Genomic DNA, 25,217 nt, shown 5'->3' on the forward strand with positions numbered 1-25,217 from the left:
TAAATCATTTAGATGTTAGTTACGTTCTCGCTGCTGTTCTTGACGTGGTTTTCTCTAAACGTTACATTTCATACAACTGTCTTCAACACGCCATTTTAAAGTTTTGGGGTTACTGGTACTGGAATAGATAATATCCCTACAATGACAAATCACACAAAACCTGTCTGCCATACTACGCCTATGCAACATATTTTCCCGTAAAAAAAATTATACCGTGTAACAGGGTAAACAAAGAACAAGAAAACAAAAAACTTATTGCCTTGAAATATAGCTCACGCCTCCGTGTCTCCGAAGGTTACCTTTTCGTACGTGTCGTCGTCGTCTTGAAACTCGATCGGCTCCGGTGGCCTCTCGTGCAATTTTCGGGCAGTTCTCGGCGGTAAGCCTGGCCGACCCCCTTGCAAGGCAGGGATCGTCGCGTAGGTCGGATCCTCACTGGGATTTGCTTGATCTCTCGCGGGACTATCGCTGTAGAATGGATTATCAAAGGACGGTGGAACCTCGCTGTTTCTCAGAGAACGCCTTTCTTCATTATGTGACGTTTTCTCGTCACTTCTCTGTCGTTTAAACTTCTTTGGTTGAGATGCATTTGATGCGCGCACTTTGGCCTTTGCGCCTTTCAAGTAAGCATTCTGTTCAGCCTGGACAATTTCATCTCCCTGGGGTTCACCCGAATTTTTACCGAGGGATACCCGCATTGGAGGGGACATTTCATAACAGGGGTTTGATGCTCCCCCACGGGCACCTTCCTTAGGTTCCATGTATGGCTTCTCTCCTTTGTTGCGTGCTTTAGCAGCTGCAATGCCATCTTCTTCAGGTAAATTTACCGCCTTCATGTGCAGAGGATTGGAAAACTCTTCACGTTGACCGGCGTTATTAGTGGGACGACTATTATAAAGAGGATTCTCCGACACCTGAGGAAGAACAATGTACACAGTTAGAGCAGTTTTCACTTGAGTGTCGAAAGTGAATTGCGTTTGCTTTGGTTTTGCATTACTACGCTTAGTGATTGGCTTAAAAATCTCGCGCCACTTTCTCAGCCAATCAGGAGTAAAACCAAAACCAATCGTGACTCGCGCGCGCACGTTTTCCCGCGCTTCGTGTTGGCTACATGTATTTGCTTCGAGTTTTGATTGGTTCACTGGATTGTCTGTGTCCTTTGTGATTGGCCAGAGTAATTACTTTGGTTTTAGTTTTACGACACTCAATTGAAAACTGCTCTACAAACTATGAATACAGTAAAAACCCGCGAATAAGAACCTATTGTTTTTCAGGTTAGCCTAAAGAGGTTCTTACATAAAGGGTTATTAACACAAATTTAGGCTAATTAGGTTCTTAATTTTCGAAAAAAAAATTCAATGTTATAGAGATTTTAGTGGTATTCTGTATTTTTCTTGTATAAAATTTGCGTACTACATCGTGTCAAAATAAATCAATAATCATATCATATTTTCCCAAAAGTGAACATTTTTAATCAATTTTAGAAATAAAGAACCTGTTTCCAAATTTTAGGCTAAATAAGTTCTTACAGGTTCCTAAATGTTAGGTTCTTACTCGCGGGTTTTTACTGTATACCAAAGCAGTTTCCAATCAATGACGTGACAACACAACAACTGAGTCAGTCACATGTGGTTTGTCACGCAACGCTGCCTCCCTGAAAGAAAATTCACTACTCAAATAACGGTTGCAAGGAAAAACTCCTTTTACGCCGCAAGCACAGTTAATAATTGACGACTGAATGCAGAACAACTGAGTCATTCACATTTGGTTTGTCACGCAACACTCCTTCCCTAAAAGAAGCTTTGCGTGACCACCCAAATAACGGCCCCGAAGGAGAAGCTGTCACGCCTGGAGAACAGTTGATAATTGAAGACTGAATGTGTGACAGAATGCGTGACTTTAATACTTTTCCATGGCCTCGTATAGCACGCATCTCACCTTGATATCATTCCGTTTGATGACAGAAGTGGGATCCAAGTTGTGTCGCACTAGCCCGTCAGAGTCCTTCTTCAGTTTCTCGGCCCACTCTCTGCTCGCCGGTGGTATCGTTGCCGTTCTGTTGTCACCGTAGACTGGGTTTGAGAAATCGATGTCTTCTGCGCCGGACTGGTAACGAACTCCTCCTTGATCCTGCTGTAAAAACAAGTAATCTAGTCTTAGTTCCCAGACCCCCGTCATACTACACTACAAGTTGTATGTCGTCAAAAGTCTCCGTCTTCGTTCAAGTCAAAAATATAGTAAAACACTTCGTTCACACTACAGTTTTCATGTGCTATGAAAACAATGTAGGCCTGATATCAAAACGCGTCCTAAAAGTGGAATGAATTACGACTAATTAATATTCATGATGTGATTCACAATTATTAGAAATTGTGTTTTGAAGACTGTCCATTTTTGCCAACCCCTCTAAAAAGATAAAGCTGCCGGTGCTTCTAAAAGTACCTGCGTTTTGACAAACACCGCTCATTAGTGTGGGTGCGGCCTTAGAAATATCCGATCAGTATTTGAAATGTTAGTTTGGTTTGCTTATTTAAGAGGAGATTTGTAGAAGAATCCGACAACGTTCGGTAATGCTATGAAAAATTGTTCGCTTATCCTTTGCATGAAGGTAGTCCTTATTAAAACTAAAAACGTTATGTTGTTTTTTTCTTCAAATATTTTTATTTTTCTGAGAAAAACGAAATTTTTTGATTTGACATCTAGACTCGTCTAGACTCGATTGAGAGGGTACAAATTGGGTTGAAAATTGACCATTTTCAATCGATTCGCATGTCAAAACCATCACGCGCAGAAAAAAATAAATACAACCGGTCTATTGCATGACTCTTCCTTGTCCAAATAAGCATAGTTTCAAGAGTTTTGGTTTAATCTAATTATTTTACGGTAAACAAAACCAGACTATTCTCACGCGAAATGAAAGTCGGTCGGTCAAAAGAATCGTCATTTTCACTATGTGCCTTATCTCAGAATTCCTTGAGATAAACATATTTCAACTGTAGAAGGATGATACTTTTAAAATATTTAAAGTTTTGTCTGGGTAAATGATTAAGCACTTGTCAAAAAATTATTCAAAATCGTACAAAAACGACACAAATCACGCAAGCTTTCGAATGCGTGACCAAAAGTATTACCACCGTATTTGTTCTTTAAATCAATTTAGTCGCAACACTAGCAATACCAAGGCATAAATCATAATAAATATGTTCACCTTTGCTTGATTATGATATCCTGTCCCATGCAATACGTTTTTTCCTGTCATTTCTTCAATGGCTGCCCGTTCAGTTCGCATGCCGCTTGTCGAATCCGTCTGCGACTGGTGAATTTGAAGCAACCACCGATACGAGTTTAACCAAATAGGTATCGTCATGATTAACAAGCCCTTTTTGTGTTACTTGATTAAGCCATATTTCGGGTTATAGCCGGCAAAGCGTTTTCGATAAGCCACTTTGCAGTGCCTGTTTGCCCCGTTATTATTCCAAGTGAAGTATAAATTTGCATACTTTCGAGACAAGCGTGACAGTTTTTTATACTTAGGGGCCGGGGTGGGGTGAGGAAGGGTCTTAAATTTTTAGATGAATCAATGGTTTGAAAACGTTTGGGGATGAATTGTCACAAACTAATACCGTATTTTACATGGGTATGTAAAAGAATTTCACAACGTCAAACCTGACCCCACGGGAACAAGGATACCAGTTTTCTGGAATATGACATTTGATATTTCTCTTCCTACATCTCTATCTCCTTTAGAAGTCTTCCCTTTACTGTGATAAGCAATCTCGTGAGGAACTTTGCTTGTACTGGAACTTTTTCGCCATCCAATTCCAAGCTCGGATCGATGAAAGGGACAGATAGTAAAATCGCGTCGATCATACGAGCAAGGACTGCCAACTATCGTTTTAAAAGAACAAGAAACTTCTATGAGACATCAAGTGCAGCGAGAACATGTGGAGTTTCCAACAGTTCACCAGACAACTGAAGGAAAAAGCACTTTACGGGGACTGTGTTGTGCCGGTTGCTCCACAAATGGTTCGTGAGAAAAAAGAAATCATTCAAACATCTATAATCGAGTTTAGTAAATTAAATTAGTCTCGTCTCCTAAAAGTAAACAACGTGAATTCTCGCACACACAAGGTCAATTATTTTACTTTGTTGTTTTGGAGAATAACGAAGTACATAACTGAATTATATGGTTTTTATGGAAGGAGCAACCAGCAATTAGTAGATTATAGACTACCACCAAACCGGAAACGAGTAGCAAACGACTTTTAGAAAGTCTAACTTTAATAGATTACTGAACACTTTTTCCTGACAGCGGCTTTTTGTCAATACTTTTACGGTTTTTCTCTCTTTGATTTTGAGCGTAAGCAGAACTTATAAGTAAAGTAAATCACGTAGCAAATACGAGTTTGTGACAATTCATCCCCAAACGTTTTCAAACCATTGATTCATCTAAAAATTTAAGACCCTTCCTCACCCCACCCCGGCCCCTAAGTATAAAAAACTGTCACGCTTGTCTCGAAAGTATGCAAATTTATACTTCACTTGGAATAATAACGGGGCAAACAGGCACTGCAAAGTGGCTTATCGAAAACGCTTTGCCGGCTATAACCCGAAATATGGCTTAATCAAGTAACACAAAAAGGGCTTGTTAATCATGACGATACCTATTTGGTTAAACTCGTATCGGTGGTTGCTTCAAATTCACCAGTCGCAGACGGATTCGACAAGCGGCATGCGAACTGAACGGGCAGCCATTGAAGAAATGACAGGAAAAAACGTATTGCATGGGACAGGATATCATAATCAAGCAAAGGTGAACATATTTATTATGATTTATGCCTTGGTATTGCTAGTGTTGCGACTAAATTGATTTAAAGAACAAATACGGTGGTAATACTTTTGGTCACGCATTCGAAAGCTTGCGTGATTTGTGTCGTTTTTGTACGATTTTGAATAATTTTTTGACAAGTGCTTAATCATTTACCCAGACAAAACTTTAAATATTTTAAAAGTATCATCCTTCTACAGTTGAAATATATTTATCTCAAGGAATTCTGAGATAAGGCACATAGTGAAAATGACGATTCTTTTGACCGACCGACTTTCATTTCGCGTGAGAATAGTCTGGTTTTGTTTACCGTAAAATAATTAGATTAAACCAAAACTCTTGAAACTATGCTTATTTGGACAAGGAAGAGTCATGCAATAGACCGGTTGTATTTATTTTTTTCTGCGCGTGATGGTTTTGACATACGAATCGATTGAAAATGGTCAATTTTCAACCCAATTTGTACCCTCTCAATCGAGTCTAGACGAGTCTAGATGTCAAATCGAAAATTTCGTTTTTCTCAGAAAAATAAAACTATTTGAAGAAAAAAACAACATAACGTTTTTAGTTTTAATAAGGACTACCTTCATGCAGAAGATGAGCGAAATCCCTGTATTTTAAGAATTGCCGCAAAAAACAATTTTTGTTCGATTCTTCTACAAACTTGCTCTTAAGAGTTTCCTTTTTTCGAATCAACAAGTTTTTGGAAGTTGACTGTATAATAAAATTGAACGCTAAGAAATTTGAACGACGTTTCGACCGTTCGACGGTCATTTTCAAGTTAGGTGTTTGAATAAAATTACATGTGTAAATATAGTAAAAGCGCTAAAATATGTACATACAAACAATAGACAATAAGAATAAAAAGGCTAAAAAAGGCTAAAAATGGCTAAAAAATAACTTTGTGCGAATGACATGCATAGTTGTACAAGATATAATTAAAAACGTAAAGCAAGCGAATAAGACAACGAGAATAAGAACATTAAAATACCTAAAAATATCTAAACAAATAATTTCGCGCGGATCGAGTCACTCTGTTTGTTAAGTTTTGGTTTCAGAAGTCTAATAAAAAGCATTTCAAAAATCAAACAGTCAAGCTTGCTTTGGCACTTCCTTAAAATCTTAAAGTTCTTCTCGATGTTGTGTGGCTCCTTTCCATGTTGTTCTTTCACGTGATGTCCGATAGACGATCCTTTGTGTTCTTCGATGCGCTGGTGCAAGTGTCGACAAGAATAGCCGACGTAATCTGCATCACACAGATCACACTTATAATAATAAACAGCGCTTTGTTGGTTTACGATGGGCGGTTTCTGTTCCTTCACTTTAATTGTGTCTTTGATCTTACGGCTGGTGTAAACTGGACGGATCTCGGTGTTTATCTTTCGGCTGAGATCGCTGAGTTGCCTGCGTACTGAGTTTGCTGCTTTTTGATCCTTGTACGGCAAAACGACTCTAATAGGAACTTCTCGCTGACAAGGGACCTGCTGTTGTCCTTTTTTGTTGAAATTAATTAACGTCATTTTATGTTGTTTCCTTTTTTGTTGAAATATAAAAACAGACCAACAAGAAAATGAAAAGTGCAGGGGAGGGGGTATAATTGGGATACCATGGGCTTTCATCGGGATATCCAAACATCGAGAAGAGGGTTGAAAATACAACGCGCAGCGGAGTATTTTTGACGAAATTCGAGGTGTTTGGATAGCCGATGAAACACTGTGTCAAGTGTTTGATATATTTTCTCAATAATCAAAACAAAAACTACGGAGTAAAGTAAGAAAAAAATCGTAAAAATCTATGCTAATTACGACCGGGTATCCAAACCTCCTTCACGGTTACGATTTTCTTTGTTTTCATTTGATGAATAAGTATTATGAGTTTGAGAATGTAATACAAAGAAGTGGATGACATTCACACTGAACAAAATGTGACAGAAACAAGCTAAAGCTGAGGAGGTCATAACCACACAAAGGACAAAAGAAGATAACAGACTGCAAAAAACTACATACTGTCAAATCACATCAATCTATATACCTTAGCCACTTTGTATTTCCTCCTGTAGTAGAAGAGAGCGCCAACAAGAGCGGCAATAATGAGAATGATGACGACAACAGCAATGCCTGCCTTTCCTCCAGTCGCCAGGCCCTTGGACACCTCCTCGGTAGGAGCGCCGATGTTTTTATTTGATCCCCCTGAGCCACAGGGCAAGTTAACCAGTTTTAGTATTTCACAGTTCTCCACGCACGCGCGCTCGGTGTTGGCGAGCATTGCGCATGCCTCTGACGCGAGAAGAGGGAAGTACTGGTTGGTAGCATCCAATGCTGTGAGAATCAGCAAGCTTTGTTTTTGAGTACTCAGCTGGTTGATTCGAAGAATTTCAACGTAGAAGAAATTTGCATGTGCTCTTCGTTTTCTGGCTGTGGCTGTAAATTAAAACAATCAAGGTTACTTTTCATTAGTACACCCAATGACCTGCAAACCTCACACACGTTTAAATAGGTCTACTTTAATTAAACATGGTTACCATCCACTAAAAAAAACCTGACTTTTCACTGACCAGAAAATAATTTTCACTGACCATAAGACTAATCAAAACAGAAAGTAGCCTAGTTTCATAGAGCAGTTTTCAATTGAGTGTCGTAAATCCAAAACCAAAGTAATCAGTCTGGCCAATCACAAACGACACAGACAATCCAGTGAACCAATCAAAACTCGAAGCAAATACATGTAGCTGGCACGAAGCGTGGGAAAACGTGCGCGAGCGAGTCACGATTGGTTTTGGTTTTACTCCTGATTGGCTGAGAAAGTGGCACGAGATTTTTTAGCCAATCACTAAGCGTAGTAATGCAAAACCAAAGCAAACGCAATTTACTTTCGACACTCAAGTGAAAATGTAGTGATTTTTTTCCTTATCTACGGCAACTTACAGAAGCAGGGAATTCTCAGAAGTTTATGCCACCCGTTATTTTTTCTACTATAATTATAGAATTCCGCTGGAATCTTTTTGTGATGGTTTTGGTTAACAAAGGAATCATGAAGAGAGACGTCTAGCTTGAGTTCGATATCAATCAAAAATGATATAAGCTATTAGAGAAGCGGAACCCATGTCCTTTCGGGACTGACTAGTGCGCGGAAGTCCTGCTTAATTGATATCACTTCCTCAATGGAATTTTGCTTACATTTGTTGCCATCACTTCTTTTTGCATCCAAAATGGCTCCTATCTCTTCCTCCAGTTCAAAGGTTCTCTTTGAAGATATTCCTGTCTCGCTTACAAGAACTGGAATTTGGTATTGCTTCTCTAAACACCTGTCAGACAAAAAGAGAAAAAGATGGAAAATAATCAACAGTTGCGAAAGAAGAGAATTTTTCAGCAGGGAGGAGGCAAGCGTGGCCAGGTGGTTTAGGGCGCTGGTGTTGGTATCTGGAGGTCCCCGGTTCAAGACCAGCCCTTCCCATTAGCTGGATTTGTTCTCGGTAGTCCCGAATTCAAATCCTCGATCACGCTTTGTATATAGCTAACTGGTCTGCCTCCTGTCAGTTGGGATTTTTAACTATATACTATGTTCATTCAAAATATTTGTTTCCTCTGTTTCAGTGGCATGCCTGTAAACTAGCTATCTTGAAGCCAAATGCATGACAACTATAAACAACATTAATTTTTTTTTACAATTTACATTTTTTTACATGCTTCTAACGCGCCAAACAGAAAGCCGCTACGACAATCGAACCCATGGAAGGGAAACTGAAGCTAAACATGTATGCTGGAGTAGAGTACATGTATGGAATGGTATTTCATGTGATTAAAACGGAGAAAGAATTCTCATTAGCGACTTCCATGCAATTAAAGCAACTTTCAATTGAGTGTCGTCAGTAAAATCAATACCAAAGTAATCACTCTGGCCAATCAAAATGGACGTGGACAATCTAGTGATCCAATCAAAACTTGAAGCAAATACATGTAGCCGGCAAGAAGCGCGGGAAAACGTGTGTGAGCGAGTCATGATAGGTTTTGGTTTTACACGTACTTCTGATTAGTTGAGAAAGTGGCGCGAGTTTTTTAAACCAATCACAAAGCGTAGTAATGCAAAACCAAAGCAGACGAGAATTTTTTTTCGGCACTCAAATGAAACACGCTCTCAAAAGTGTTACTTCGGCGATTTTCTAGTTGTGTGACAGTCCGTAACGTTAGCGATTTAAAAACAAGTACATGAAGTCACAATTTTCAAGTCATGTGACAGAGCCTCATCTGACATCAAGTTTATTAAATGCAAACAAGATTTACCTGATGGGTGCTTGAATAAAGGTCACGCACAATGTTCCTGCTACACAATTGCCACAAAGAGATGGCTGCCGCTCACATAATTCCCCAGAAAACCCATCGGCACACGTGCAAGTGAAGGATGCAATTCCATCCTCACAAATACCTCCGTTCTAATTGGTTGACAACAACAATAACAAAATCAGGTAAATACAAAAGCTATTTTTGGTTACATACTTTCACGGCACACAAAATTTTGGTGTGGCATAAAGGTTACAAAGAAAACAAAAAGGTAGACTATTTATTGTATCATTAATCAAAAATCTATTTCAATCATAGGATTGGAGAAACCAGATCCTTTGATGGGTCACTGCTTATAATAAACTACAGCTTCGGTAAAAGTGACAAGGAGTACTGCTACTCCCTCTGGATGGGATTCCCGGATGCTAGTCCTGATCGTCGACTACCCACCCTACACCCCCAGGTCAGGTCTTTTCACTAAGTCGCTGTTATACATTTTAATCATACTCTGTGGTGGAGAGAGGCACTGTGAGAGTTAGCTGTCTTGCTCATAAAAGATCACAGTGAATCCAGCCAGAACTCACATCTTGATGCAAAGTACGATGTACTTGGGCCACAATTGTGCAATCATGAGCAAATGATGGCATACAGGTGTAATGCAAACATCCTATTAAGGGTCACATGACTAACCTTACACTCAACACTTTGACATTCATCTATGTCTGTTTCACAATGGTCACCAGTGTATCCCAGCATACACTGACAGCTGTAGCCGTCAATCACATCTTGACAGCTGCCACCATTCTGACATGCTGGGCAGTTATTAACGTCTGGACAGACACCACTGTTGTCACAATCTGAATATAGGAGAAGAAATAAATACCTATTATTACAAAACTTATACGAGTAAAACATAAAGTGAAATTGTCCAACTTCCCAATCAAACATCAAACAAGTATGGAGTTGTAGAAGTCCATTCCAATTCTAAGTTATTATCAGAATAGCCAGACAACTCAGGAACTCATAGCTGAGGTCTCCTTGCGACCACTCCCATAAGGGGCCAGCTCCTCTCAGCAACCACCCCCAATGAACCCCAATTTAGATTCTTAGTTAAACTTTGTAATGAATTACGCTGCCATAAGCAATCACTCAGGACTTTAAATGACTACAACCACCTTTAGCTTTCAGCTTGGAATTTACATGTATGTACTGGGCTTTTTCTTTATTTTTAAGTTCTCGTAAGCAACCATCCCTGAGAGAATGATTGCAGTCATTCAGCACTGCATAAGAAATCATTTTTACTCAACTCCCACTTAAATTTAATCCACAGGTATATTCATCATCATCATCATCATCATCATCATCATCATCATCATTTTATTTGTCACTTGAAATTAATAGGTACAAAATAACTTAATAGATAGGGCAAGGAGACCTCCAAGAAACCAAAAGGCATATGGGGGAGGCCACATCGGGTTAGCAATATGTTAGTAATTTCGCTGTGAATGTGCAGCTAGGCCAATGGAAACATATACTGTTGGATCAAAACACTGCATTTGTAGATTCTCTTTGACATGCTGGAAGTTCTTGTAGGCGATCAACCTCTCCCTTTTAGTGGGTTGTCACTTACAAAATTTCATTTCTCATAAGCAACCAGCTCCAGTTAAAACCACATTTTCCAACTCCCTGAATTGAAGTGGTCACTTGCGAGAACTTCGACAAAAAAGCACACAAACAAACTGTACCTGAAACAAGAACTTGAAGAGAATGTCCAATAAAGTGCAGAGGATGTCTGGTATCATAACAACTAAAGTGAATTTCCACACTCCCATTAGACTCCTTGAAGTCACTGTAGAGTATTGGGACCCTGGTACGAAGGAGAAAGCCATCGTCTAGTCGAAACAATGTACTGACATTCCTTTGAAGCGACGGGATGGCTTCATTGTTCTCACGATTGTCAACATGACATCGGTAATCAAAATACTTGCCGGCACTTTGAGGGTTAGGGCAGCAGTGTTGTTTAGAACAAGATAATAATGGTGATGATGAGTCGTCAATGATCAGCTGGCCCACAATGGTGCCTGATGGTTGATTTTCTTTGACAGTGTGTGGAATCAAACACATGTCGACTGGATGAGGCCTGTCATCTAAAACGAAGATAAAAAGATAACGTTATTAATAAAATAGCATTAAAGAAAGGCAATGGGTATGAAGGGCTATGTAGCTGTCACCCACCAGGTTGGTTGTGAAAAACCACTCTGCATACATTACATGTCTAGCATGCTACTTCTATCATTGAATAGCAACATAAATGGACAACAATAGAACTGAGCTATCTATAAAATGTACTTATGATTTACAAGCAAGGAGCCCTTTACATTACAGGATTTTGAGCCAGCCGTGGCTGTTCTAGTGTGACACCCTTCAAAGAACAACTTAAGAAGTCACAAACGTCTCCCTCCTTAAGGAGTGGGTGCTGGGTTTTACTAGAAGCCCTGGGTAGTGCTGCGAAGGGTCTATTGAGTGTGAAGTCGGCTATGATTATTACACTGGAGATCAGCTTGTCGGTTTAATGCACTTACCCACAATTCTGACATAGAATGACTCTCTGATTACTCCAGACACACTGCCTTTACTGATGATGGATATTGGAATCAAGGATTCTTCAGAACTTGACACTTGGAAATCCAACCCTTCCTTCTTAGTAACAACAAGTTTGTTTCCAGTTATACTAAAAGGCATCTGCGCTTGATCTACAAGCTCATACAAAAATGTTTCACCAGGATTCTGGGTAACTGTTGTCAAGGTTCCAATGACGGCGCCAATGTCAGCCGTAATGGACACTTGGCTGGGTTCAAGGAGGATTCCAGTTATCTGGTGGTGTTCTGTGATAGCAGAATGATTATGAGGTAAGTAAGGATCATTGAGGGCCATAACCCGTTTTTAACACCTGTTAGTAGAAACTCAGTCGTGTTCTACTGGAAATCCGCAAATCTGATTGGTTATCCCATTGATTTCTATTCAGCCAATAGAAAAAGTATTTTTCAATCGCGCGTGCGTTGCTCTTTAAAGGGTGAATTTTTCTTGATTTTTGGCCCAAAGTACATAAAATTGTAGGTTTTGGACTGCAATTCTTTAGAATTTCTACTAAAACAATTAGACTACTCGCCCTGGTAACGTAACAACAGCGCTGAGAACAAAGTTAAGTATCTTGTTTGTCTCATTCACACAAGTACATTAATTTTAATTTTTTAAGGGACAGTGCCCCAACCTATCCTTACTTCCATATTGTATTACCAAATGCCACCAAATATAAAAACAAATGAGATAAAAAGGTTCTACAGAGAAAAATAGAACAAGTATTTTGGGGAAGAAGAACAGAATTTTTAGGATGGAAGTGGATTACAGTTTATTAGATTTCATTTTATGACAGGATGTTAAGAAATCAAAAGTTCCATTCGACTGGTGAAACTTTAAATCTTTTAAGTCATATACCGTCGCTGATCTAAGCGGAACAGAGCCGCCGAAACGATTAGGTATCAAACATGCATTTTCGCAGAATAGTTGGACCGTCGGCAACACGCTCAAAATGCTCACCATAAACGAAACTGCACCAGAAGTGATTCAAGTGAACCTGCAAATGCATATCGACAAAGATCAGGATCAATTTGTTGAAGGAAGTCTTGATATCCAATCTTCCGCATTATGTCGAAACCGGAATGTGTTGAAGTCGGCACAAAAGTTGCAGTACGGTCTGCTAAACTCAAACGTTTGATGACCAATCATGCCACGTTTGATACCCAATTAGATCATGTTTCGGCAGCACGTGTTCACGCTTAGATGCAAGAGATGGTATTTTTCTTTTAAGATGATATTTGTTTTTAATTTGCTTTACAGTAAAACACAGTTAGTTCTATTAAAATGTCATTATATTGCTTTATACCTGAAACAACAATAGTGCAATTAAAAACTGCAGACAAGGGCTTGCTCACGGTGTACTGATATCCCTTAGAAGAGAAACTTGACACTATGATGCCATCATCCTTGACTTTCACACCTATTGTGAAGTTTTGGGGACTGGATATCACCTGAAAATTAACATGTTCTGCATCAGTGTGACACTGACAGAAGGTATCTTGCAGAAAAATATGACTTCACACTTTAAAAAGTTCCACATAGGCAAGAAATCAGTGGGTGTATATGTATGTCTTATTAGGTAGCTCTGTAAGCACACAAAGAACAGACAGCAGCTCTGATAGCAAATTTTATGGGGAAGGGGATCACAATGAAGTTCTGTTTGTTTTTGAAGTGGAGGGGGCCTTCATTTTGCTGATAAACTCTGCCCTTATTTAAAGAAATTTTCTTTTCACACATTCCCAATCATTGACTCAATTATGGTCTAGCTCTAAGAAGTCTCCTGTAGCTCAGTGGTAGTACATTGAACTGGTGTGCACAGGTTCGACTCTTGTCAGGAGAATTCAGAGTTTTTTTTGTGTACGGTAGCTTATGTCACTTAACATATTCCTTCCTTTCTTTTTAGACTGATAAACTGATGAGAGACAGGTACGTTAAAAAAGAAGAGGGCTTAATATAATACTTGATTATAATAATAAAATTATTATTATTTGTTGTAAAGAATTGACTGACATAATTTAAATACTCACCCCACTTTTAAAAAGACTGTTTCCTTTAATTGCAAAAGGCCAGGCGTTTTTCTCTGCACTCAAAGAGTACATCAGCTGTTGTTTATTCTTGACAACAACACTGTGGTTTGAAGGATTGTTGTGAATTGCATTTTCATTATCAGGATCATCACCACGTAAGGCCACAATAACTGCACCAACTGAAGTCTTCAGACCTACCAAAATGGGCTTACTGCACACACCTGATGGAATCTCATTAACATCTGATAAAGAACAATAAAGAACATCATTATAATTATGTTAACGATGTAATTTATATGTTATTTCATATACATTACATCATTTTACTCCTCTTGCGGGAAAATATGAACTCACAATTGACCTCACTCCCAATGTGTGGCTTCAATAGCTCAGTTGGTAGAGCATCGCACCGGTATCGCGGAGGTCACGGGTTCGAATCCCGAACGTTGAAGCCCTGAATTTTTTTTTTCAGGCTTCTTTATTCCAATTGCTTAAATTGGAAATTCACTGCGACGATCATATATCGCTTTCAATTATGTTAATGATGATGATGATGATGATGATGAAAAATAAATATTAAATAAATTTATTTAAGTTGGTCAAAAGAAACCTGTATTGTCAACTATAACGTTCCAATAACAAACTTTGAGTTTCATGGGAGGTGCAGTGACCGAATGGTTAGTGGGCTTGACTCCAGATTGTACAGTCTGCGTTTGAGCCCTGGGGGGGGGGGACAGGGGGGTCTAAACCTCCCGCCTCATGTACCTTTTACTCCCGCTTCCCGTACCTTCTACTCCTGCCTCCCACCCCTAGTAAAATTTCGTAGCTGTTCTTTCCTGTTTGCTCTATGGCTAATTGCGAAATATAATGAAATGTTACGAAATTTCACTCCTTTTCTCCCGGTTCCCGCCACCTTAAGAATCCCGCTTCCCGCCTTTTTGTCCCTCTCCTCCCGCTTCCTCGCCCCTTTTCTCCCGGGCTCCCGCCCCCTGTCCCCCTCCACGTTTGAGCCCTGGCCAGGTCATTGTGTTGTGTTCTTGGGCAAGATTCTTTTAAACTCCCACCGTTACTCTATCCACCCAGGAGTATAAATGTCTACTGGCAAATTGTTGGGGCAACAAGACAGAATGCAGAAGGGAGCTTATACATGGATAAGCCCATGGACACAAATTTAGGGGGCTTATTATTGGGGAATACATTATAATGACGATGAATTGTTCAACAATGAAATGAGCATGGGACAGAGACAAAATCTGAGTCCCCAACAGGAATCCAACCCACGGCCTTCAAGATACCAGTTGGGTGGTCACATTTTGTGTCTGAGATTTGGCCCCGGGGAGGCCTTTTTTTTGGGGGGGGGGAAGGGGGTGGCTTAATTATTGGAATTCTAAAGTAGCTTGTTAATACCTTTCACCACAATGGTAAACAACTCTGTCTTGAATAAACTGTCTGCCACAACATCACTGCAGTTGAGCATAACGTCCAAGCTGTGTTGAGCTTCAAAATTCAAACCATGCAATGTCTTGAGGTTTAATGCACTGTCCACAGTAAAGAACTGACTTGGTGTCCCTGTGCTGGATCTTCCATCAACAATACGATCAAATACAGTGCACCGATGTTGCTGCCCCATATCAGGGTCAGAAACAGTCACTTTACCAACCACTGCGTCAGGTTCATTTTCACGTACAGTAGTGGCACTCAACTTGATTTCTGATGGAGCCTCATTGACATCTAGAACAAAGTCATAGTACTTTCAGATAGATTTACTATTAGCGCATGATAACACTAAATAACATTAAAACTGATCCAGTTGTCAATGCAGACAAAAATTTCTTTTAAAGTATGTGGTTGAACATTCTTAAGATTATTGTTATAATTATCTCTTAGCCAAAAAAAGAAATAATTAAAATTCCAGTTTAAAATTGTATTTTCCACTTCGAGATTGTACTCTGTTTAATAAAAAACATACAATTGATCTTTCTTTTGATTACGCTTTTACTTCTAACAGTCTATACTCAGACTGAGTAAGACCCAGTTTCTACTCCCCCACTCTCCTTCATTTTATTAATCTACATTCATGGTTGCCACAGACATCAATTTTCAAAATTTCCTGACTTTTCCCTGGGAGGATAACAATAAAATTCTCTGACCAAATATGAAAATATCAGATATATTATAGTAGTGGCCTCCATTCTCCACTTAAAAAAAAAAAAACATTGCTGAGATCAAATTGCCCATAAACTAAAGTTTCTTCCAGCCATCAATAATCATTGTTATATTCCAATTTTCCCTGACTCAAATTAAAATTCCCTGACGTTTCCCTGACCTTGACTTTCAGAATTTTAATTTTCCCTGACCATTTCCTGTCAACCTGTCAATTCTTCCACTTACCAACAACTTTGATGAGAAATGACTTTGCAATGAACTTCCCATGTCCATCAGAACAATTCAACGTTATACTGAACTCCTTTGTTGACGGCAATTTATCTGATTCATAATCTGTCGCAGTTGGTCCTACAACCAGGTTTGTACCCACGACTTTGACACGCCCACCAGAACTGTCAGAAAGCCTGCAGGAGGGAAGGTCCCTGTCCTGGTCTGTGAGTACTATGGAGCTAATCAGCACTCTTTCGGCACTGTTCTCATAGAGTATTGGTGTGGGAACTAGTGTCAGATTGCTGGGTGGATCATTCACATCTGTGGATAATGTAAAATAATGATAAATAAAATATGCTCAGGGAGAGAAAGGGCACGAGTTCCCTCTTCTGTCTAAACAAGAGTGCCCGCAATACACCAACCCTCCAAGTTAAGACTTTTTGTCGCCATGGCGACTAAATTTTTGGAGCTAGCAATAATTTAAACCAAGGCGCCAGCCTGGTGAATAAAATTAGAGGAAAAAAAATCTTTTTTTAAATTTTGGGCAAAAAAATTTTGGAAAAAAAAGGAAAAAAAAAAAAAAAATAGGGGGTACACAGGGTACATTTTTAAGAGGTTCTAGCACAGCTTAGGATTGGGTATAATTGGACAAACTTACACAATACACGGTGATAGAAGTTTTGAAAAAAACAGTTGTTGGTGACAGGCATTTCAACAACATGAGTGGAAATCATCTTCAAGTCAAGTGAAAAGTTGTTGTCAGTTGATGACTTATAAGTCTGGCCCATCTAAGCTGAATGGTTAGTTTAGCCGTGATGTTATTATCTGTGTAGGACTTATGTAAAATTTGCAACATTAATTGGTCAGTTTTGATCTGTCTATTGTTAGTAAGTTAGCCAAATTAAGTTGTTCTGTTTTAGGTCCATTCATAGACAGGTTAAAAACTGCCATTTTAAAGCCGGAGACAAGATTGAAAAACATACTAGACAACCAGCCATCAGTTCTCTTGCAGTGCACGTCACAATCACTGTGCAGGATATAATGATAGTTCTTCTCACTTGTGGAACACATTGTCCTTAGATCACAGCATAATGAAACTCACCATTAACAGTTATCTTGAAAGTCTTTTCCATAAAGAGTCCTCCATCATCTGTGACCCTGACAATGACTAAGATTGTTGGATTTGTCTCATGATCCAATGGACCATTTACTAACAGTGTTTTGTTATTAGTTCCACCAATTTTGAATGGCACCCCAGCAGGACCCACAATGCTATAGGTGTGGACACCTCCAGGTTGGTCTGGATCATCTGATGAAAGGCTACCCACAGGGGTATCCAGGGGAGTGTTCTCATCAACAGTTGTGCTAGACAATGTCAGGTTTACAGGAGGCTCGTTGACATCTGAAAAATGAAAATACTGATAAATAGGCAAACAGTAGGAGGACGGGTGGATATAGAAGAAAAGAGGGAGGTAGTATGGATGGGAGGGGGAGGCAGGGAGGGAGGGTGGAAGAACAGGGAAAGAAGGAGGGAGGGAGGGAAGAAGGGAAGGGAAGGAGGAAAGGAGAAGGGGCAGGGATGAGGGAGGAACAAGGGAGTGACAGAGAGAAGGAGGGAGGCCGGGAGCCCTGGAAGAAGTTAGGGAGGTAGCCTTTTCTTCCTCGCCTTAGTCCACTCGCCATTTTTTCGCTCGCCGTTCTTTGCGCCGCTTCCCAACTAACCAAGCCTCTGAAACAGGCTAATAGGGAAGGAGAGAAGGAAGGAGGAAGTATGGTGGGAAGGAGAGTGGGAGGGAGGGAATTATGGATGGGGAGGTGGAAGGGAGGGAGGAATAATCTTTACTTGCAGTACATGGCATATCCATAGCAGGGGACTTTATCAAAAACTGTTCAGATGAAATTTAAATTTCTAAACAGACACAAGAAAGCTTAAAGTTTGCAACTTGTAACAGTTTACATTTGATAAAAAAAAAACTGTTCACCTTTCACCGATATGACAAAACCAGTTGACAGTGAAAGTGGTGGGTGCCCACTATCACTACAAATCACAGTAAAGGTTAGACTTTTTATTCGCTCATAATCAATCTGTTGAGCTCCTTTCACTTTCAACACCAGTCCTGTACTGATGGTAAAATAATTTTCATCACTGGGCTGACTGATGTCAAACAAGCATGTATGTCTTTGATGTGAAGGGGACCTGGCATTATCTGGGTCAGTGACCTGTTGACAATAAAATAAAATAAAATAAATATTAAAAACACTGTCATACACTTTCAGCTTTTGATATTGATCAATGTCTAATTTTGGCTTGATAAATCAAATACTGATGTGAAGTATTTTGGTTATGAGAACATAACAAGAAATCACACTTGCTGAAATCAAAGTGGAACCTGTGTCTATTGGATGTCAGCAGCAAAGCATCACCATAATGACTTAATTTAGTTCCTTACTGTAAAAGGGCACTTATTTCATTTTTGGTATTCAAGGTATCAAGGGTCATTATTAGAATGAGTAAAATAAAATAGTAAGAGATCTAAGTTCATTTGAGTGAATTGTGCCCTCGCATAAGTTATAATGCACGATACCAAAAAATGTCAAAACAACATTTTTCAACATGTTGCCAAAGTGCCCCTATCTACAGTTACAAAGTATTTATGTACATAACGTACCACAAATTGTCCAACAACAGTTCCAGCCACAGCATTTTCCAGCACAGAATGAGACCCTGTCAGACTGATAGCAGTTGGAGCCTCATTATCATTTATAACTTCAATGTTAAACCTCTTAAATGCGCGTGTATGAGAATCATTAGCTTGAACGTTTAATGTGTACCACGCTTTTTCCTCGTAATTTAGGGGAGATTTCACTGTGACATTTACTCTGCACTCATTATCCTGCCCATTGCCTGTACGCTTGCATCTGACGTCACCGATATTAAATTTGTTGAGTGTGACTGCATCTGATTGGCTGATGTCAAAAGACACATCGTCACCATCCTTATCTATCACTACAAGCTGCCCGACGACAGTATTGACAAGTGCCATTTCATGCACAGTGCTGCGTGTTAGTTGTAAGGAGTGTGGAACGTCGTTGAGATTCATGACATCTATTATGAAGTCTTCTGAGGTGAAATTCACTGGGTTCCCAAAGTCTGAACATTTGACAGTTATCTTGAACAATCCAGGAGCCAGACTCTGAGCAACAACAACCTTATTAACATTGATGCCAAATTTTCCATTACCATCCTTAAGTAACTCCCATTTGAAGTTTGAATGGGGATCAGTGTTTGGTGGGTCATCGCCGTCAATAGCTGTCAACTCTCCAATCACCATCCCTATAGTGGCATTCTCGTAGACAACAGTATTGGACAAGTTGACCTGCTCAGGGGGATCATTCACATTTAGAATTGTGATTGGAAATGTCTTCTCTAACCACATAGGGGGAAAGCCATTATCTGTCGTTCTGATTGTCACTGCTAATTTGCCATTGTTTAAGGAGACATTTCCATTAAGTATTGGATTATCCCACACGTTGATTAACTTGTCACCTTGAGCTGCTAAAAGTGCACTTGGCTTTTGAACTGTGTACATGAAGGTCTGTCCTGGTTGCATGTCTTGGGAACTTAGAGTTCCAATGACGGTACCAATAGCTGAGTGCTCCTTTAGGACAGAACCAATCAGATTTAAATCAAGAGGTGGGTCATTTGTCCGTCTGCAGTAATAATGACTGAGCTCATTGTCCAACACATCCCACACATTAGATGTTTTTGCTGCCTGGGTTTTCTGGCAAGTTATACTGGACATCACTGACGAAAAATCAACACTGGAATAATCCTCACCAAACTTCTTGTTTGGCTGAGCAGTGATCTTCGCAAGTGTGTAGTTCTTTGGACAGTTCAATGAGCACTGCTGATTGTAGGTCGTCCCGTGCAAACAGTTAGCGGTAACTTTGCTGCAAACAGAGGAGATGTGATCAGTGTAGGAATCTGATGGACAGGCCTTGAACAGAGAAGCAGGATCACCACAGTCATAAGCGAGACACTGATGAGAATCACTGCTTAGGTAATATCCTGTCGGGCACTGGCAATTGTATGAACCAACTGTGTTCTTGCAGATGTGGCTACAGGGACCATTTCCACCATTTGGTGCACACTCATCATTATCATTGCACTTTTTACCTAAACAAAGGAAAGAATTGGAATAAAAGTTGACAAAAAGCAACTGGTAAAGTCTGCGTCTAGACTACTATAAGTGACCCATACCACTGGAGCTTATCCTGGTTTCTGTAGCATTTATTTGCAACTAGCTGTATGGATCGGATGCTAGTTCTTCAACAAGTTACCTCCCAGCATTAATTTTCTGGTTCCCGCTTATACACCTGGGTGGAGAGAGGCACTGTGAAAGTAAAGATTCTTGTCAAAGAACACAACACAATGACCCCGGCCAGGGCTCGAACCTGGACCGCTCAATCCGGAGTCCTGCATGCTAACCATTAGGGTACCACATCTACCACAAAGTTAATAGTACTAGAAATATTTAAACATCATAGTCTTATACAGCAGGAAGCAATTTAAAAACGTAAGGAAATTTTTATGTTATAGCACTGTTTTCACTCTGTTTAAGGTATCACGGAAGGAAAATTGGCATTTTCATTCCAAGTCAAATTGTGTGCAAACCATCAATGGTAACTCCAATAATTAAAGTGTATATTTTCTGAAAGCTTATTGAATAAAGATTGCAATTTTGGATTTTGTTTTGATCATATAGACCCTAATAAGCAACATCAGCATTTCGTTTGCATTTATGATGTTGCGCAACATAAGGTTTATTTGAGAACACATTTACGTGAGGGCCTAAAATTTTATGTGGAATTTGATCTACATATATTGGTCTAAAAAACAGTGTCTCAGATTTTGCTTTCCTTGCTCCATTAATTTTTTATAAATTTTTAAACTTTAAAATGGCATTTTTAGGGCTTCTTTAGGATTAAAAATTCATAAAAAAATCAATGGAGCAAGAAAAGAAAAATCTAAGACACCGTTTTTTAGACCAATATATGTAGATAAAATTCCACATAAAAGTTTTGGCTCTCATGTAACTGTGCTCTCAAATAAACCTAAAGTTTCTGGATGGCCGGCATACCAAAACTTTGTCCGTACAAATTGTCAATCTTGACCGGACATTGTCTGTTGACCAGCTGTTATTTTTAGCCCTGCACTGCCGAAGTAACAGTCATAAAAGCTTCCTTCTAGCCCTTTGAAGTACCTGATTTAGTGTAACCTGTCTGACAAGAACACGCTCCATTTTGATTATTACAAATCTGGTCACATCCTCCATTGATTGATCCACATGATTGTGATTCGTGGAAATGATATGAGCAGCTGCCACCCCAACTTGCACCGGTAACGACAGTACGATATCTTGTGCTGATACCAATGTGACATTGCTGAGAGCAGGCACTCCATGACGACCAGGCTGAAAAAAATAACCAGTGAAATTAATTATTTTTATTTCCCTTTTGTTTTGACATGCCACCTTTACAACTTTACTGTTGTCAAACAGGATGTTATTTCTTTAGCTTTGAGTGAGTGTTATTCATCATACTGCCTGTAGTTGTTTTAATGCAAGTTCTGCACATGCGTGTGTGTATGTCATGTGTTTTGTGTTTTTCCCTAAGCTTTACAAGTGTATACAGCTAATTCAAGAAAGGTTGTTGGAAAACAGCACAAAAGTGCATGCGACAAGACCAGAAGGTAGTATGGGTAGAAGTAGAGAGCAACTGCACGTGCTGAATACTAATAAGATGGTGACATGAGATGCAAAATTGCACGTTTTCTTTCTCTTCGGTCATGTGAAAACATGGTACTTGCAGCCACGCTGAATTTTAGAAGGATTTTCAAAACTCAAAGAAATATGCAACAGTAAAAGCAAAGTTACAGAAACAGGCCTCCTGAGCCGAAAAACAAAATCTTCACGTGCAAAAATACAAACTTGTACATTACCTCTAGGCCAATATGCAAAATTCAAGTGAATACCCAGACCACCTTTCAGTCTTGTCGCGTGCAGTTTTGTGCTTTTTTCAGACAACCTTTCTCGAATTAGCTGTATATATACATGTATTTAAGTAAACTGACCTTAATTTCAGCATAACTATAATTTCATTCATTATTCTGGACACTATTGTGCCATTTTACTATATTAGGGCAAAAGAACGTGCAACATATAGCACGTTATTACACTGTAGAACAGAGCAAAAATATGGCTGGACAAACTTACGCAATACAGACCCAAACTTAGTGGAAAAATAGTGGAATAATAAATCCCTTATTCAATGGTTTAATATATATTACAAGCAGAGCTCGTATTTTTCCTCACCCCTATGGAGGTTGGAAAAATACTATGCAACTCCCAAAATATCGGCGCGTATCATATGTTAAACCATCAAATTATCTTAATCGGCGACCTGGCTCCAGACCACTCTAGCCCCTATGGTCATTTCACGGAGCCCGAGTACTCTAATATTATTAATTTATTTTTCAAAACAAAAGACAAATTTATAATTTAATTTGTAAAACCAAGCACAAAATAAAGGGTGTTGTCTTCTTTAATAAATTTTGCAGTGTTGTTGAGTGCAACAATCCAAAACTAAATGTCAGTTTTCTCAAAGCATACTTGCAACCTTTGATTCAAATTTATCAGATTTTAATTTTACAAATTTACTAATTCATGCCTAGTTCTGAATTTAGTAAACTAAGATCATTGATTACCTTATTGTAGGAATACAATCGCGAACCACACCTCCATCAGTTAGACACCACCGGAAGCGACACACTCTCCGGAAGGCGAGGACGGGAGGAACCGAGGATGGGACCCCGACAGTACTTTTCTGATAGTTTTGAGAGAGCCCAGGGGCCCCGCGTGAGTTGAAGCGAGCCGTGCGTACTGAGAGCACACCCACGACCGATGATGTACACCGGAATGAAATGCGCGAAAATGTGTTATTCCTATAATAAGGTACAAGGTTACAGCTTACGAAACTCTGAGAAGAAAAGCTGTAGGTGGAGATTTTGTGAATTGAATGGATTTCGCTTTTTAAAGAAAACATCATATATATTGTTTAGTGCTCACTGGAACATTTCAGTTTCTTTGCTGCAGTTTCCTCTTACGTGTAATTCCGTCATGTCTCGCATTGGTAAACAGCATAACAAAACATTCTGGAAACAGCTCTTAAGTTCTTAAGTGCTCTATCTTTTTCCGTTTTAAATGTCAACTCTTTTTAATGGTCTTAATTAAAGTTATATATAGCTGACGCAATTTTTAAACCTGTCAAACAAAAATATCTTTATAATTAATGTGTGCTCTATCTTTATAATTAATGTGTGCTCATTTCATGACCCTTTAAGAATGTGGAACACATGCATTAAGAATATTGAAACTGTTAATAGATGCAGACACAAGAGTACGTAAGTCTGGGACTGAACTTGGTGAATGACAGGGAAGTTTTTACACAGGAAATATTGCTGGGAAAGATTTCGATATTACTTCATACTCGATCATTTGTACGAATTTTTGTGTTTGTTTATTCTTTACAGCCGTCCATGCGAGAAGGTAAGAATAAAAGAAATTGCATGCATATAATAAGGGGCGTATGGAAATTTGTGCTATTGTTTCCAATCCAACCAAAAAGTGTTTGCTGCAATTATTACTACTGTATGTTGTGTTTATTGACATTGAGGTGAGTAATGAATCATTACATCATAGCCAAACTTACGTCAAACTCATCAAAAAATGGCACATCCAATAAGAATCAGTTATAAAACCAAACTTTAAAAAACAAATTAAAAATTTCCTTCCTCTAGATCTATTTATATGAGTTTCACTGCCAAATTTAAAATCGTCATGATGTGCCGTCACACTGGTGCTATGAAAAGGAGGAGGATCTATAACTATGCTCTCGCGCTTTGGCGGTTTAAGCCAATTTTGAGTTTTTGAGTGTCGGTTTCCGAGTACATCCGCATTTATCTGGCGGTTTACGATCAAGAAATTATGCCGGTTAAAATCTTTAGGAGAAGAAAAGCAATTTGCGGTCTAGGAAGAAGAAAAGATATAGCGGTTTGCGTTTAACGCCCCACTAAAAATATAACAGACCCTAGAAAAGCAATATTCATAAAATTGTTATTCAGCATTGGGACGATTATTGAACTTAAAACTACTGTAAACCATGAAGATTCATCTAAACAAGTCCCTATAAAATGCATGAATTATTTATTTGTAAACACATTAGTGTTTAAAAAGTTTTTGTCGAGATATCGTCACATCGATGACTATACAGAATATAAGAAGTTGTCATCGCGCGCGCCGAACTAAACTCAAGCTTGTCCCAGAAAGATATTCTGACTGATCAGACTGATAACAGCAACATTATTTTTGTTAAAAAACCATTTCATGAACTTCTGCAATATAGGCTTTAACCTTTAAAGTTTTAAAATACTCACTATTAAAATGATTGCGTTTAGAACGCAACACTTTATTCCATAACATGAAAGCTTATTAAAAGGCTTAGCCAGTTAACTTCCTCAGAGTTTAACCTACCGGATAAAACACAGTTTTGTGGTGGAGGAGGATGCCAACGTCTTCTTCTCCTTCTTCTCCATGCTTCCTCTTCCGGGAAAAGCATCAAAAGAAACAAGAAAATAAACAGCCTTGTCGTCATTTCTTTGCGTTTCTAACTCGTTTCTCCCACTCGCTTTTCGTACTGGTAGTTGTGTTGACCGCAGCGCGATTTCTCGAGTTAAAAGCTTTTCGAGAATTCCGAAGCTGAGTAAATCTTGAAGGTAACTCTCAAATTTCTGCACACATCTCCCAGCAACCAAATAACTGTCGAATTGATGATTCTTGTCGAGACTGTGCGAGACTGGTACTGTTTTAACGGGAGCGATCGAGGTCATTGACGTCAAACCATTCGTCGAACGTAGTATTAACAGTAGTCAGTCACGGCTTCTTGACACAGGAATGTGCAAAAGGAGACCTCTGGGGTGGCTACACAGTGTAGCTAAAACTATTAAAGACTACA

At 39.2% G+C, this 25,217-nt stretch overlaps 1 protein-coding gene across 1 annotated transcript; it reads right to left on the reverse strand.

Annotated features, from left to right (window-relative positions):
- Window positions 1-210: 210 nt before the first annotated feature.
- Window positions 211-25,169, reverse strand: LOC144657318 (uncharacterized). The gene is made up of 17 exons (XM_078517655.1): window positions 24,737-25,169; window positions 21,410-21,619; window positions 18,815-20,322; window positions 18,128-18,365; window positions 17,248-17,547; window positions 16,161-16,466; window positions 15,177-15,500; window positions 13,770-14,011; window positions 13,049-13,193; window positions 11,688-11,990; window positions 10,851-11,252; window positions 9,796-9,962; window positions 9,109-9,257; window positions 8,005-8,132; window positions 6,860-7,248; window positions 1,939-2,133; window positions 211-914 (listed from the first exon to the last, which is right to left on the reverse strand). The coding sequence occupies exons 1-17, from the start codon at window positions 24,855-24,857 to the stop codon at window positions 273-275; spliced, it is 5,769 nt and encodes a 1,922-aa protein (XP_078373781.1). The 5' UTR covers window positions 24,858-25,169; the 3' UTR covers window positions 211-272.
- Window positions 25,170-25,217: the final 48 nt, after the last annotated feature.

Source organism: Oculina patagonica, chromosome 6 (assembly GCF_052425735.1).
Source record: "Oculina patagonica isolate OP01 chromosome 6, crgOcupat, whole genome shotgun sequence".
NCBI classification, from domain to species: Eukaryota; Metazoa; Cnidaria; class Anthozoa; order Scleractinia; family Oculinidae; genus Oculina; species Oculina patagonica.

Excerpts from the sequence above, each read along its gene's own strand:
- LOC144657318 (XM_078517655.1), bottom strand. The coding sequence starts at position 24,857 with ATGACGACAAGGCTGTTTATTTTCTTGTTTCTTTTGATGCTTTTCCCG. Across the intron at positions 15,501-16,160 it reads ATTTCTCATCAAAGTTGTTG|ATGTCAATGAGGCTCCATCA; the intron begins GTAAGTGGAAGA and ends ACTTTGTTCTAG. Across the intron at positions 9,258-9,795 it reads GTCAAAGTGTTGAGTGTAAG|AACGGAGGTATTTGTGAGGA; the intron begins GTTAGTCATGTG and ends TCAACCAATTAG.